The 14,222-nt window shown below is 40.8% G+C and overlaps 1 protein-coding gene and 1 long non-coding RNA gene across 3 annotated transcripts; one reads left to right on the top strand and one right to left on the bottom strand.

Annotated features, from left to right (window-relative positions):
• On the bottom strand, positions 1,890 to 10,851 carry LOC8070980 (putative ABC transporter C family member 15). Its single transcript, XM_002446272.2, has 11 exons — positions 10,737 to 10,851; positions 6,844 to 9,212; positions 6,619 to 6,705; positions 5,864 to 6,526; positions 5,612 to 5,776; positions 5,170 to 5,464; positions 4,862 to 5,076; positions 4,016 to 4,321; positions 2,698 to 2,761; positions 2,180 to 2,419; positions 1,890 to 2,096 (listed from the first exon to the last, which is right to left on the bottom strand). Exons 2-11 carry the CDS (start codon positions 9,151 to 9,153, stop codon positions 1,975 to 1,977), a joined length of 4,467 nt encoding a protein of 1,488 aa, XP_002446317.2. The 5' UTR covers positions 9,154 to 9,212; positions 10,737 to 10,851; the 3' UTR covers positions 1,890 to 1,974.
• On the top strand, positions 4,146 to 11,016 carry LOC110436397. 2 transcript variants are annotated; one of them, XR_002454292.1, is made up of 7 exons: positions 4,146 to 4,232; positions 4,902 to 5,320; positions 5,884 to 5,987; positions 6,079 to 6,193; positions 6,320 to 6,900; positions 7,408 to 7,686; positions 10,630 to 11,016. It is a non-coding gene; the product is annotated as an uncharacterized LOC110436397 (long non-coding RNA). The 2 variants fall into 2 exon arrangements; XR_002454293.1 differs by lacking the exons at positions 4,146 to 4,232; positions 4,902 to 5,320 and having other exon boundaries at positions 5,847 to 5,930.

Genomic DNA, 14,222 nt, shown 5'->3' with positions numbered 1-14,222 from the left:
GTCCGGTGCTCCAAAGTCAGCCACGTGTCAGGGTCCAACGGTAACCTGCAGAGCACCAGACGCTAAGCAAGTTGGCACCGGACGCGTCCGGTGCACACCGGTCTTAAACACAGAGAGGTCTGCAAGTTCATGGGGTCACCGGACGCACACCACCGGACGCTCCAAGCTGCGTCCGGTGCTCACCGGACTTAAACTCAGAGAGCTCTGCAAAACGCTCAGGTCACCGGACTCACATCACCGGACGCTCCAAACTGCGTCCGGTGCCTAACCCTAACCGAGCCAGGTTGCCTGCACACCGGACGTACATGCACAGTGTCCGGTGCTTCTGTTCTAGCGTCCGGTCCCGCGACTTCTCCGAAAATCCCACCGGCGCAATAGAAAAAATGCACTTCATTTTCTCAAAAAGCGCCGAATCCCGCCGAGCAAGCTCGGCGGGAAGGAGAGAGGAACCCATCCTCTCTCTACCTTTCAAACTCCACCTCCTTCTCAAAGTGTGCCAACACCACAACGTGTAAACCAACAAGTGCACGTGTGTTAGCATTTTCACAAATATTTTCTTTGAAGGAGTTAAGTTAGCTCACTAGGTTCTAAATGCATGCACAAGAACAATGACACCTAGTGGCACTTGATAACCGCTTAGCCAAAGAATTCCCCTCTTTATAGTACGGCTATCTATCCTAAATGTGATCACACCCTCTATGGTGTCTTGATCACCAAAACCAAAACCCTAAGCAATACCTTTGTCTTGATCTCCATAGGATTTTGTTTTTCTCTTTCTTCTTTTCCACGTTGAGCACTTGATCATCTTGTGGTCATCACCATCATTACCATGATCATCACTTGCTCCATCACTTGGCATGTACCAACCTCATTAAGTCTACACACACTTAGCATAGAGGTTAGTACTAGGGTTTCATCAATTATCCAAAAACAAACTAGAGCTTTCAGCTTGGCCCACGCCGGCGTCTGCATGACGGCTGACTGCGACCGCGCTGGGGGCCGCGCCGGCGCCCCCACCCGCGCAGGGAGCCGCGCCGGCCGCACTCGCGCCCGCGCAGGGGGTCGCGCCGGCCGCACTCGCGCCCGTGCTGGGGCCGCGCCGGCCGCACCCGCACCCGCGCCCACGACTAGACGGGGAGGAGGAGGAGCGGCCATGGCTGTGATGTGTTCCCAGCTTGAGGAGGAAGAGAGAGGAGGGAAGTGGGGAGGCCGCTGGCCAGCCATGGCGCCCGCGGCGGCGGCCCAGGGGAGGCTCACCGGCCGGCGGCGGCGCAGGTGGATGCCTGACGGCTGGAAGGAGGGAGAAAGCTATCTGATACCATGTTAGAATTAGGGTTTCATTAATTTTACTAACCCTAACCAGGGTGGCCATATAATTAGGGATACATGGGCCTCATGGGCCTAGCCTCACGGGCCTCATACTCATATACTCTAACACAATCATTTTAGACCGTGTTGTATACTGATTATAATGGTAATCTATTTGTGAAGTTTTGGATTATTGTGAACTAATTGTTTTCAGAAGGCCTGCATCTAGATTTCTTCTGGGTCGATGATTGGTTTGGTTCAAGGTGTTATTTAGCATGCACCTTTGAACTTGATTTATCAATGATGTTGCTACAAGTTTCGTTGTGTATTATAGGTATGGAGGGCAAATTATGAGGTATATCCAAGTTATAGATGTGCTATGTTATTTTGCAGTAGCTTCATCCAACCAACTATATTATCTCGCAAACTTGTTTTGGCTGGTTGCAACAAACAGGCATTTAACTAGGGAACTTACAAATATCCACGTCCATCATCGACATGCACATGTGTACGTGGATCATGGAGTAGATGCAGTTTTTTTTTCTTATTGAAAATGTCTCCTCACATCAGCAACATAATCAGTCTGGATATAGGAGCTAGTGCCATGCCACCCACTGTGATTGGCCTCAATTTCAATTCTTGGCTTCATGTTGAGCTCATCGCCATTCAGTTGTTTGCTCTACCACTGAAGCGGTGGGACCGCCTTGAGTACTCCTTGACGAGCCTGGAGAACTCAGAGTTCTTGTTATTCAGTAGTCTGAATGGTGTGTCGTATTCTACGATCCTTCCTGCCCATCATGAACAGTATGGATTTTAGTATCAGTGCAACTAGGTGTGTCCAATAACATGCAGAGGATGTGTTGGGGCTTACCTTCACTGAAGACAAGAATGAGATCGCTGTCAACAACTGTGTGAATTCTGTGCGCTACCGTCAACACCGTGCAATTCCCAAACTCTCGACGAATGGTTTCTTGGATAATTTCATCAGTGGAGGAGTCAACTGAAGCAGTTGCCTCATCGAGTACGAGGACATTGCTTCTCTTTAGCAGAACCCTTCCAAGGCAGAACAGCTGCCTCTGACCCACGCTCCAGTTCTCCCCATTCTCGACAACTAGAGGGGGTACCCCATTTGATCAGTGGCGGAGCTAGAGAAAATTCAAGGGGGGTGCCGCTTGCCTTGTGGGTGCGTAGACTTTTATTTTGCGGGTGCGAATACAGTGAAAATTTAATCATAATCATTGTTTTCCTATTTTTATGTGGGTGCGGCTGCACCCACTATTTACTATATACATCCGCCCATGCATTTGATTATAGTCATAAAAGAATTCTAATCTAAACGCTATAGTTACTACTTCACATTTAGCCACTGCACCAGAAAGGGTAAATTACCTGTTGAATACAGCTTCTTTGGGCTTTGCCGAACTATATCACCAAGCTGACATTGGTCCAATACCTGAGCAAATTAAGAAAACCAATTTTCTGATCAGGTGCCTTCTCCCTCTAGTCATCACGTTTCTTTTGGAAGGAAACCCTTTCTGTCCAATTGTATATCAATTTAGATTTTGAATTTTGATCAAGTTGGTTAAAAAAAAACTAGGCTGGTGGGGGGAAGACCGCCCCCACAGGTGTTCATGATGGCTTAGGTTGAGGTTGTTTCCTTTTTTATTTCATAGACACAAATGTACTTATCAAGAATGAGTTATGTGGGTGTGTGTTGTAAGGGTTCTTGCCCCTTTTTTTCTTCTTATTTCTTAATATTATGATACTCCACTTTCGTGTCACGAAAAAAAGACACCTCAGCCTTCAACCGGCCAAGAAACCACTTGAATCCTTGTAGTGCAGACCCTATAGCGCCACACCATAACCAACCACCTGGTTTGGTGCCTTGTCACTAACCCTGGGTAGGGTCATAGTCCTCACATTGGCTGATTTCCACCATTACCATAGGCCAGTTCCCTACCATATTTCATGTGTTGCCAGTGAGGAAGCTTTTTAACCAGCCTTGAAATTCGTTCCGACATGAGCCAAACCCAGACACTATAGGTGCTACTCATGAGTTAAAAAAAACTCAGCCTGCAAGGGGTCATGACCGCCCCCGAGGTATTGTGCTTAAGAAGGTCTTCTCACACAGACTGAGAAAATCCCCGTACCCCCGCCCCATCCATACACAGGGAGACGTTACCCGTGAGAAGGGCCGATCTCTTTACCTGTGCTTTGGCCTGGGGCGAGCGAGGGGATTTTTTTATCCTCAGCCTGAAATTCGCTCCCATGAGAGTTCAAACTCAAGACCTGAGGGGTGCCGCTGGAACTGCTTAACCAACTGGTCTAGCATCCTTTGGTGGTGCTACACTGCTACTCATGACTCATGAGTCACATCCACTAGGCTAAACCCAGTTGGATATAAGTTATAAGAAAAATCTTAGGCATTGCTTTGGTTACTATGTGTGCACTTGTAGTCTTGTACTATACAACAATTATATGTTTTCCCCATTCCAGCTTCAATCTTTGCTATTTACTACATGTTCCTTGATAGATAAGCACGATCACTGGGAATCACATTCATTACTACATCATTATCCTTATTCGTTCACAGAAGACACCTTCATTTTTGTTTAGTTATCTGGTAACATAAAAGACTTAGCTCCTCTATTTCATATGGTAAGTAAGGTTTTCATTATCATGTTGGATTTGTAGTTAATTTAGTTACCTCCCACACACGTTGATCAGAGTACTCGTTTAGTGGATCAAGGTTCCCTCTCACTGTTCCCTCAAACATAGTTGGATCCTGTGGAATGATGCTAAGTCTGTCACGTAAATCGTGCAGCCCAATTTTGCAAATGTCAATATCGTCGATTTTGATTGTCCCTTCCCGTGGTTCAACGATCCGGAAAAGTGCTTGGATAAAAGTTGACTTTCCACTACCAGTACGTCCTACAATCCCCACCTTCTTCCTTCCTGGAATTATACATGATATGTTCCTTAAAATAGATGGGAGATGCTCTGCATATCGCACCTGTAAAAGCATAGCTCACATTAGATATCTCCATTTGAGCAGATGCATATATTGAGACAAAATACAGAATAAATGTTCCGTTAATTATATAGAAAATAAAAATGTAAGAGGCACATTTATTTGTATATGGCTTCTATGTCTGTGTCTTAAATTTAATGTTTTTTCCTTCTTGACTATTCAGTTTTTTTTGTCATATATAAATTATATAAAGATATAATTCATTTGTTGCGCAACAGAAACAATCACAAATCTGCTGTTTATTTTGCTCTTATTGTTCTTTTTTTGGGATTTTCTAATTCTTCTCTGATAAAGTATAATATGAGATGAATGTTGCTGGCAACATCTGCAATCTAGTTAACCTTAGTTTGAGCATGTCACTATTCAGCTTTAAATTTAATGCAAAAGTGGACTTTTTTGGTCAACTCAGAGATACATTTTTAATATTTGTCGGTTAATAGCATTGTGTTTGCAGCTTTGCATGCATATTCTTGATTATTTGCACTCATATTAGTTCATCATTCATGATTCTTTTTCACATACCTCCAAGCATCTTATATTGATCATTCCATCTTGTGGCCAGCTATTTGGTGGGCGATAGTAGTCTACTATTAGAGGAGCCTCACTAGGTATCCTTGAGTACTGCAATATTCTTTCTACTGATATCATTTTGTTCTCTATTCTGCTAATGTTCCAAATCATAGACATCAACTGGTAGTTGAGGTTCAATGCATAAGTCACTGCAAGTCCAGCAATGCCTGCATGTGCAATTATATTAGTTTGACAAATTTCTAAACTTAGGACAGATTAAGGCTTCTTTAGTCACCAAGTTCTTTGCATATACATCTTACTTGGGTTCAATAAACCTTCAGGAAGGCTGACTAGTAGAGTCAAACAAACTGCAAAGACAAGGTTGGACAGCATGGCTAGCCTGAGAGAAAGCCACTGCATGGAAGCCAAGTTATGGAACCATGGTCTGGAATGGTTGTCTAAAAGACCAAGGTTTTCTTTTCTGAAACGATCTTTCTGACCATATGCTCTAATGCTCGATGCTCCTGAAAGTGACTCTGCAAAATGGTGTAGTATTGGCGCCCTTTGAATTTTATACAAACGAGCCAGCTCCCTTGCTGCTGGGATTTGGTAGTGCTGCACATTGTACACAAAGCATATGGATTCAGAATACTGCTATTAAAGCTTCCTCAAATGCATAGTTCTCAGTATTAGCCAATTGCATAATGGTAAAGAGAATCCAAAATTATAAGTAAGACCTAAAGTTTTCTAAAAAATTCATACTTGATACAGGAAGCAGAGTACTGTCACTGGAACCAAGATGGCAAAAACTGGCCATGCAACCTGTGACATAACACCAATGGTACCCAGGATTTGTATGACTGAAAGCAAGGACCAACTAAGCTTGTTTGCTATGTCCAGATCTAGAACACTTTGGTCACTGGAGGCCTGTTACACAAAAAACAAACATTGATTAGTTAATACTTTAGTAGTGTGTGGGCATGTGATGTGTATGAAATTTTCATATAAACTGACCCTGTTTAAAATTCTTCCAGTAGGTGTCGAGTCAAAGAAGGACATTGGGGCACGCAGGATGCAGCAGGTCATATTCTTGAAGAACTTTTCTGACGTTAGTAAACCAATAAGTGATGTGACCATGGTGCGGGCGAAGATACATAGTGCACTTCCCATAGATAGTGCTATATACACAGAGAAGAGGAGGTCTAATCCAACGGTTGGGGTGGTTTCAGATGATGGAGGGGATGCCCATGCTATCCAGTAGTTACTTGCTATCTGAAATATTTGGAACAATAACTGTGCTGCAATTATTACTGGAACTAAGGCACCACCATAAACTGCCCTTAGGTACGTCCAGTAAACTTTTGTGCCAATGCTTCCCTTTTCTCTCTCCTCATCTTGTGTTAACCTCCCCTTGTCACTGTTGTCTTGTGAGACATTTTGTACTAACCCTTGCTTTGTTGTGCCCTGTAGCTGATCATCAGTTTCCTTTTCTGTGTTGAATTCATCCTCAATATCTGCTAATTTCTGGTTATCTGATGATGTTCCGTTTGAGTTATGGGCATTCATGACAGATTCAAGAGCCTGGCTATGGGCTCCTACCATTGATTTGAATCCTTTGTTCCTTTGAAGGAGCTCATCAAATTTCCCTCTCTGCACAATCTTTCCGCCCTGCATCACCTGTAAACTTGTATCCACATGGTTAGTTACTTGGCAACTTCAACCTTTGGACATGAGTAGACAAACAAAAAGGAGTTTTAGGCACCACCTACCAATATAAGATCTGCAGCTGGAAGAAATTCGACTTGGTGGGTCACATACAGGACTGTTTTGTCTTTAAGGATTCCCATGACACAGTCCTGCAATCCAATTATTTATTTGCTTAGAATATGTACTGGTTGCTGTCAACTGTCATAAAGTCCTAAATGATTAACTTATCAAATTCACAATACATAGTTTAAGTATATTTATGCAGATTTTGGGACTACAAAACAAACCTTGAAAATCTTGCTTCCAGTATGAGCATCTACTGCACTAAAAGGATCATCAAACAGGTAAATATCTGCATCTCCGTACATCGACCTTGCAATTTGAATTCGCTGCTTCTGCCCACCACTCATATTAATTCCTCTTTCACCAATCTCAGTCAAATCTCCATTTGGAAGTAAGTCAAAATCTTTAGTCAGTGCACAAGCATTTATTACCCTTTCATACTTTTCATCATCATATGGGTTTCCAAAGAGAATGTTGTCCCTGATGTTACCAGATAAGATCCAGGCAGTTTGAGGAACATATGCTTTGCTCCCACTGACCCTGACAGACCCATCTCGTTTTGGCATTTCCCCAAGTATGCATGACAATAGACTGGATTTTCCAGAGCCGACCATTCCACAGATAGCTACTTTCATCCCTCTCTTTACACTTAACTGTACATCTCTGAGAGTTGGACAAGTGGTCCCAAGCTCCCAGCTGAATGTTCCCTGATCAATCTCCACGTCATAGCATGTGTCGCTTCTTGGCACTTGTGTAACTGCATCACATTTCAGTTCTTCTTCCTGTAGGTACTTTGCCACTCTATCAGCTGATACTTTCCCTTGAGCAAACACTGAAAGCAAGTCAGGAAGTGTGAAGATTGGATCTTGTAGCATCCGGAATGTTGCAAGGGCAGACAAAACACTACCAGTAGTAAGAGGAATCTCCATCAATATGCATGAACCAAAAGTTACACAGGATATGAATGCAGGTGCCCCCCAAAATACTAGTGATGTCAGAGCTGACAACCTCGAAGATCTCCATAGCCACCTGTACTCGTCGTTCCTTAAAGCCTCTATCTTTTGAAGGTACTGCATATCCCATGCTTGAAGTTTCAGTATTTTCATGCTCTTAAGAATTTCTGCTGTCGCCTTCATTCTCTCATCTTTAGCAGCCATGATCTTGGCTTGCAACCTTTTTTGCATTCTGGTTAGTGGAATATTGCAAGCCATTACTGCCATTGTTGCTGCTAAACCAGCCCAGGCCCCAGCCCCTAGATTTCGATAGAGAACATAGACAGCTAGAAAGAGTTGAATGGGTAGCATCCATATGTAGTTTGTGTACCATAAGACATCAGAAATCCGTTGTATATCTACATCCATATAGTTTATGATCTCTCCACTGGTGTGTTTCTGCCTTGAACTGAAAGATAACTGAAGTCCCTTTTGGTAGACGTGCGATACCAAAGCAGCTCGCAGCCGCATCCCGAGCTGTTGACCTCCAAACCACCACTGACTATCTGCTATTACTTCCACTACTTTGGCACTTAGAATAGCTAATGCTATAAGGTAACCTCTTACATGTCCATATTGCCTGTCTCCTGCAAGGAACTTTACAAAGTCGTTAATCAGTGATGGTCCAACATAGGAAGCGCTGGCACTTAACACAGCAAGTCCTGCATTGACCATTGCTTTCCGGCGAACAAACAGGAACATTGCTTTATATATTGATGATGTACTTAAACCATGCCTGAGTTCAACATCATCTATGATCTTTGTAAACGAAACAGAGAGGAACTTGGCAGAGTCTTTCCCATCAAGATCTGGGACATCGTTCTTATCTAGAGGTTTCCTGTATCCAGTAGCTATGATAGGGTTCATCCAGGAGAATGTGATATGTTGTAGAATACCTGCACTTCCATATTGACATAGCCTGTCAGTTTCCATCTCCTGTGCTACAGATGGGATCCAAAGTGGCTCTGTTATGCTGCTATCTGTGCAGGTGATCCTGATCCCTGTTTTTCCTCTGACTGAAATTGCAAACAGATAAGCGCAAAGGCCAAAACTGAACAGATTGATCCATTCTTCATACCCCATGTGTTCATGTTTTGATAAAGTTGACCTGAGATCAAACCCCACCCTGGCAGTTGATTGCAGAAAGTTGAATATCCACCATGTTCGAATCATCAATGGTAGTTTAGTAGATTTTGTTTCCTGGAAACTGAATGCTGCTAGTGACAATATTATCCAGGATAACACCTGCAAACCTTCACTTAGCATGCAATGCAGATACTTGCAATTGCTTGACTTTTTGTGTAACTGGAAAAGTAATAACCGCAAGACATGAGTTGTTAACATAAGCAGGCAGCAAGCTTTGGTTGCTTGGTATGATACAGACAGCTTTATGTCTCTATTCTTTTGGCCCTGATATGAATGCTTATTGCTCTCAGGAGTTGAAGTTTTCAATCTCTGCCCGCACCATCTAATATTCTTCAACAGAAATTGACTGGATACACATATGATGAATATCAGCTGGATCAATGCAAAAGCATCCATCCAGAAACTGGGTGACTATATCTCTGGCCATTCTTGCAAATATTGGAACATGGTGGAACCTGCATTAAAATTTGTTTTTGACAAAAACCAGCAGTGGAATAAGTTATATAATTGTCACTGTCCTCTCGTGAATCAGTAGCTGCCATCAAGGTCAAACAATCGAGGAGATTTGAGTATCAAAATTTGAACTCAATATTGTTGCTAAGAAATTCAGATTAATGACTTGTCTTTTTTCCCCTGAGAGTAAGTTCAACTTGCAGACATTTTCAGGAATACACGTGCACACCTTTAGGGTTGGGTGACATATATAACTGGAACAGTTTATGTTATAATTGAAGGCCCTGTTTAGTTTCCACCTAAAAACTTTTCGCCCCATCACATCGAATGTTTGGACACATGCATGGAGCATTAAATATGGACATGATTGGACACTAGTTGCTATCCTATACAAAGGCTTCCTATGTTGGACAATCACTGATTAACGACTTTGTAAACTGCGAGGCGAATACATGCAAACTGCGCTTCCTATATTGTGAGGCGAATCTTTTAAGCCTAATTAGTCCATGATTGGACACTAATTGCTATAGTTATAAATGTGCTACAGTACCCAAAACCTTTTTATTTTCGCAAACTAAACAAGGCCAAGTCATGTACAGCACATATATATATCTCTAATAATCCAACATACCACTTAGATTGCTTGTAATATTTTATCATTTTACAGTGTTTTTGTTATAATGGATTTTGTGAATATTAGAGCAACTCCTACAAATATGCTATCCATGTTATCTAGGCTATTTTTACATTTTTAAAGCAAAAATTAAAGTACAACAGGTGTGCTATCTGGTTTGCTAAAATAGCAAGTTTGCTATGCCTAAACTTTCGCTTGTCATATATAGCATATTGTCCTCACTAGCTATCCTATACAAAGGCTGTTGTAGAACTCTATGCTTTGAGTGAGTTTTTTATTTTACACAATGGCTAAAATCTTGTAGTTTAGAATATAATTTTACCTAATCTCTTGGAGATGCTCTTATAACAAAAAAAAAGCAACTAATGAGCACCTGACTTGGCAGGTTAAATGCTAGACCTTTGATTATTGCTGAATGTTATTCTAATGTTTGGACAAGTTCTTACAAGAGTTGGGTAGCTCATCTGCTAATTTTGGGTAAAGGTGTAGTGGCAGTTGCAGCTATGCTACCTTAAATAACGTCATCTGTATTAGAAGAAACTTATAGCTGGGCAAACAATTAATAAGCATGCTATTTTCTTCGGTAGCTGATATACTGTACTACTCTTGTCGCCTGGATTACTATAGCCCTTTTGGCCATAGGTGGGATGCTCATTTTTTACCCCTGTTTCAATATTGTGCTAGCTGACTAGCTCTGTGGATCTCATTGCAACCCTTTCATACAGTAGAACCTAGCAAAGTTGGTGTTCAATCTCTTGGCTAACTCTGGTAAAATTCTGTTGCAGTTTGAGGCCATTTAGTTGTCCTGAGTAATGAAGAAAGGCAAGCCGTGCAACGAAAGAAACAAAGGTGGCTAAAAAATTTATATTTTGCTGGGAATATTACGCCTTACCTGATCAATCACGGAGCAAACCACCGTGCAGAATCCTCTTGTTCTCGTGCAGCCTATGCTTTGGCGTTGCCACTGCGAGCGAGCTGAGCTTGACGGAGATAGGGAGAGGGAGGGAGGCAGCAGGGGAGCAGAAGTGGAGACCAGAGATGACCCATGGCACTTAGTCGATGACCCATGGCACTTAGTCAAGTATAAATTCAAATATAATGACTCTGCTCACTTCACCTGTGTCATTGATTTGTACTTCATAATAAAATAAAGGTGGTCCGTTAATTGCGAATCTGGATGTGGCTGTGGTCTAAAGAATGCAATGGATCGGAGGGTTGTTGTACTACTAATAATAATTCAATAAGATATGTCTCACCTATTTGTTGGGGAGAGGGAAAAAAAGGTTTTTGAGCTTACTCGTTACTAGTAGTAGTAGAACATACATCTGTGTATGATCAGCGTATTGTTAGTGCCGTTTTTTTTATAAATAAATTACTGTAGGACAACAAACTAATGAACATTTTCAAAGTCGTTTGGCACCCCTAATTAAATTCATATAGGTTCCTTGTGGTGCATGGTACAAGTACACTATACACTCGGGTTTGAGTTTCTGTATTTTTGGCTAATTGTGTGATGATGCGCCGGTCAATAGTACTCCCTCTGTCCAAAAATATATATAATTTGACACAACAGTAATTAAAAGTATCTCAAATTTGACTAACTATATCTAAAAAATTATAAATAGTTACGATATTAAATAAGTATCAATATATTTGTCATAAGATATATTTTCATAATATGGTTATTTTGTGTCATAAGCTCTAATATTTTAACTATATATTTGGTCAAATTTTGGACACTTTAACTATAGAATTGTATTCTTTTTTAGAAAGAGTTAATTAGACACTACGTCAAACTTAAGATATGTCAGGAGCAACTTTCTAGATAATCTGGCACAACAGTCCCCACTTAACTATACTCTAAATTGATTTTAAGGTACTCTTCTAACTTATTTGTTTGGCTGAAAAAAAATGACTAAACATACTATTTGCTGATTATTGTAAGAGAAAAATATTGTTAAATGGCTGACAGATTCAGCAGATAAACTCAAACCAACAGGCTCATATGAGGTGAAACCGGTGAGATGTTCATTTCGGATTTTCAATTCTTCTAGCAGAGAGACTTGAATTCTTAGAATTAATTCTCCGGATTTGTTGTTCATTTTCTTTAGCTTAGGTAGAATCCAGAATCCAAACTAAAATAAACAGATCCATTAGCGCGGGTAGTCTTCTGAGATGTTTCGCAAGTAGTTGGCAATTTAATTTCTTCCTTCCCAAGATTACACGGGGCTGGGCGGCTGACATCACGTACCTACGATGGCGACTTCCACGGACACTATATAATGCAATCTCTGCTTTTCATGAATAGGCTTACTAACCTTTATTGTTACTGTGATAGATATATAGGCCTTAGAGCATCTCCAACCGTTTTGCATAATTGGTTTGACAAACGAGGGAGTTTGCCAAGTCTCAAAAAAATATGGCAAAGGTGAAAAGAGGCAATCTCCAATGGTTTGACATTAATCACTTTGCGCCAATTTTCTAATGCCAAGTGTGAACAGGTTTGGCATATATGCCAATCCTTCCTCTCTTTTTGCCAAGTTAACAAAATTGCAAAGTCTAAATGCCAAACCATTGGATAAGTGTTTTTAAGACTTTTTTGCAAATACATGAATACAAAGCTTATTTGCAAAACGGTTGGGGATGCTCTTAGTTCACCCCAAAATTCCAAATTTTTTCAAAATTTTTTATCATATCGAATCTTTGTATACATGTATGGAACATCAAATATAGATAAAAGAAATAACTAATTACACAATTTTCCTATAATTTATGAGACAAATTTTTTGAGCCTAATTAGTCTATGATTGGACAATAATTATCAAATACAAACGAAAGTTTTACATTAGCCAAACCTAAAAAAAATCAGCACTACCTTCTTACATCCTTGCTAGCCAAGGCACGGATACTGCTCCATACACGTTTTTCAACGTGGATGAAGGCATGGGAAAAATGTAGCAGCCGCCACAGCCAGGGGTGAGCAGGATCTAAATTACAGTTTACTTTGATTTTTTTTATTTTATTTTTTACATCAGCGTCTAGAACATTACATTTGTTTAATTAGATCTTTCATGCAATCTCTATTAAAACTTGTTAAAACTTATATATATTATTTAAGAAATATAATTGAAATCAGAGAAGTTTGATTTAGGACAAAACTAAGTGTTTTTTTAGAATAAAACCAAGTGAAATATGATAGTAGAGTATTAGGTGCGCAGACAAAAAAATCACGAGATTAGGTGCACTGACACTTGACGCCGCCCGTTTATTTTTGTTTGTGACCCCACTCAGTAGTGCTGGTGATGCGGATTCAGTGACTTTTTCTTTGGGCAAGTCAGGCCTTGTTTAGTTGACCCCAAAAATCAAAATTTTTTCAAAATTTTTCGTCACATCGAATCTTGCGGTACATGCATGAAGCATTAAATATAGATAAAAATAAAAACTAATTGCACAATTTACCTGTAAATCACGACACGAATCTTTTAAACCTAGTTATTGTATGATTAGATAATGTTTGTTAAATAAAAACGAAATTGTGCTAGCAGTTAAAACCGAAAAGTTTTCGGAACTAAACAAGGCCTCACTCAGCAGCAGCGAAAGAGCCCGCACGACATAGCCAGTGGCACACAATGACACAGTGCGCATATCCGCCTCCGGCGCTGTCTTCCTAGTGGCATCAACGTCCCCATAAACTTCCTATAGTGCGCATAGGTTGATAAAGTTGTCGTACATGGTATAATACTTACGAGATTTTTATACTTTAAGTCGAAAATAAACCCATAAACTTGAGTCGGGATGGATGAATCCGGGTCGAGGGTCAAAGATGGTGAATCCGTTTTATGTGACTATGGTTGTACGCACACCGCGGAGGTGCCGTGGACCAGCCGGAGGTACCTGATGTCGTTCGCCAACAGCAGGAACGTTGCGTATTCGGTATGCTGCATGCTGCTGCCACCCTCCTTGTAGATGAATTTTTTTTTGATCGGTACTTCGACCTGTTTTTTCTTAAGATGAACAAGTCAAGTGCTCGATAACGGTGGCGAGGAACCATCGTATGTGGATCACAACTAACCTATCTACTGAATTTTCCCAGTTGTTGATTCAATACCAGCCCAAAGGAAAGCACACCGACGCTTCAACGTGAGAAAAAAATAACCAAGAACTGAAATCGAACTAGAACCGAAAATTTCAGTTAGCTGTTCCCTTTTAGTAGAACTGCAACATTTGTGCCTTGTGAAAACATAAAATTATTGTCTAATATAAGGGACTTAATTTTTCTCTTCATTACAATCTGGGAATTTATATCTTTTTTGTTATAATTTAAGACCGAACAAGCTACTGATTTTTATCCAGTCAATTATTTGCTGAAAAACAAATA

Source organism: Sorghum bicolor, chromosome 6, assembly GCF_000003195.3.
Source record: "Sorghum bicolor cultivar BTx623 chromosome 6, Sorghum_bicolor_NCBIv3, whole genome shotgun sequence".
Lineage (NCBI taxonomy): Eukaryota > Viridiplantae > Streptophyta > Magnoliopsida > Poales > Poaceae > Sorghum > Sorghum bicolor.
This window is presented reverse-complemented; position numbering and strand designations above follow the sequence as displayed.

Coding starts and splice junctions, on each gene's coding strand:
- LOC8070980 (XM_002446272.2), bottom strand. CDS start 9,153: ATGGATGCTTTTGCATTGATCCAGCTGATATTCATCATATGTGTATCC. Junction 6,527..6,618: donor CAGCTGCAGATCTTATATTG/GTAGGTGGTGCC, acceptor ACAAGTTTACAG/GTGATGCAGGGCGGAAAGAT. Junction 2,097..2,179: donor CATTCTTGTCTTCAGTGAAG/GTAAGCCCCAAC, acceptor CATGATGGGCAG/GAAGGATCGTAGAATACGAC.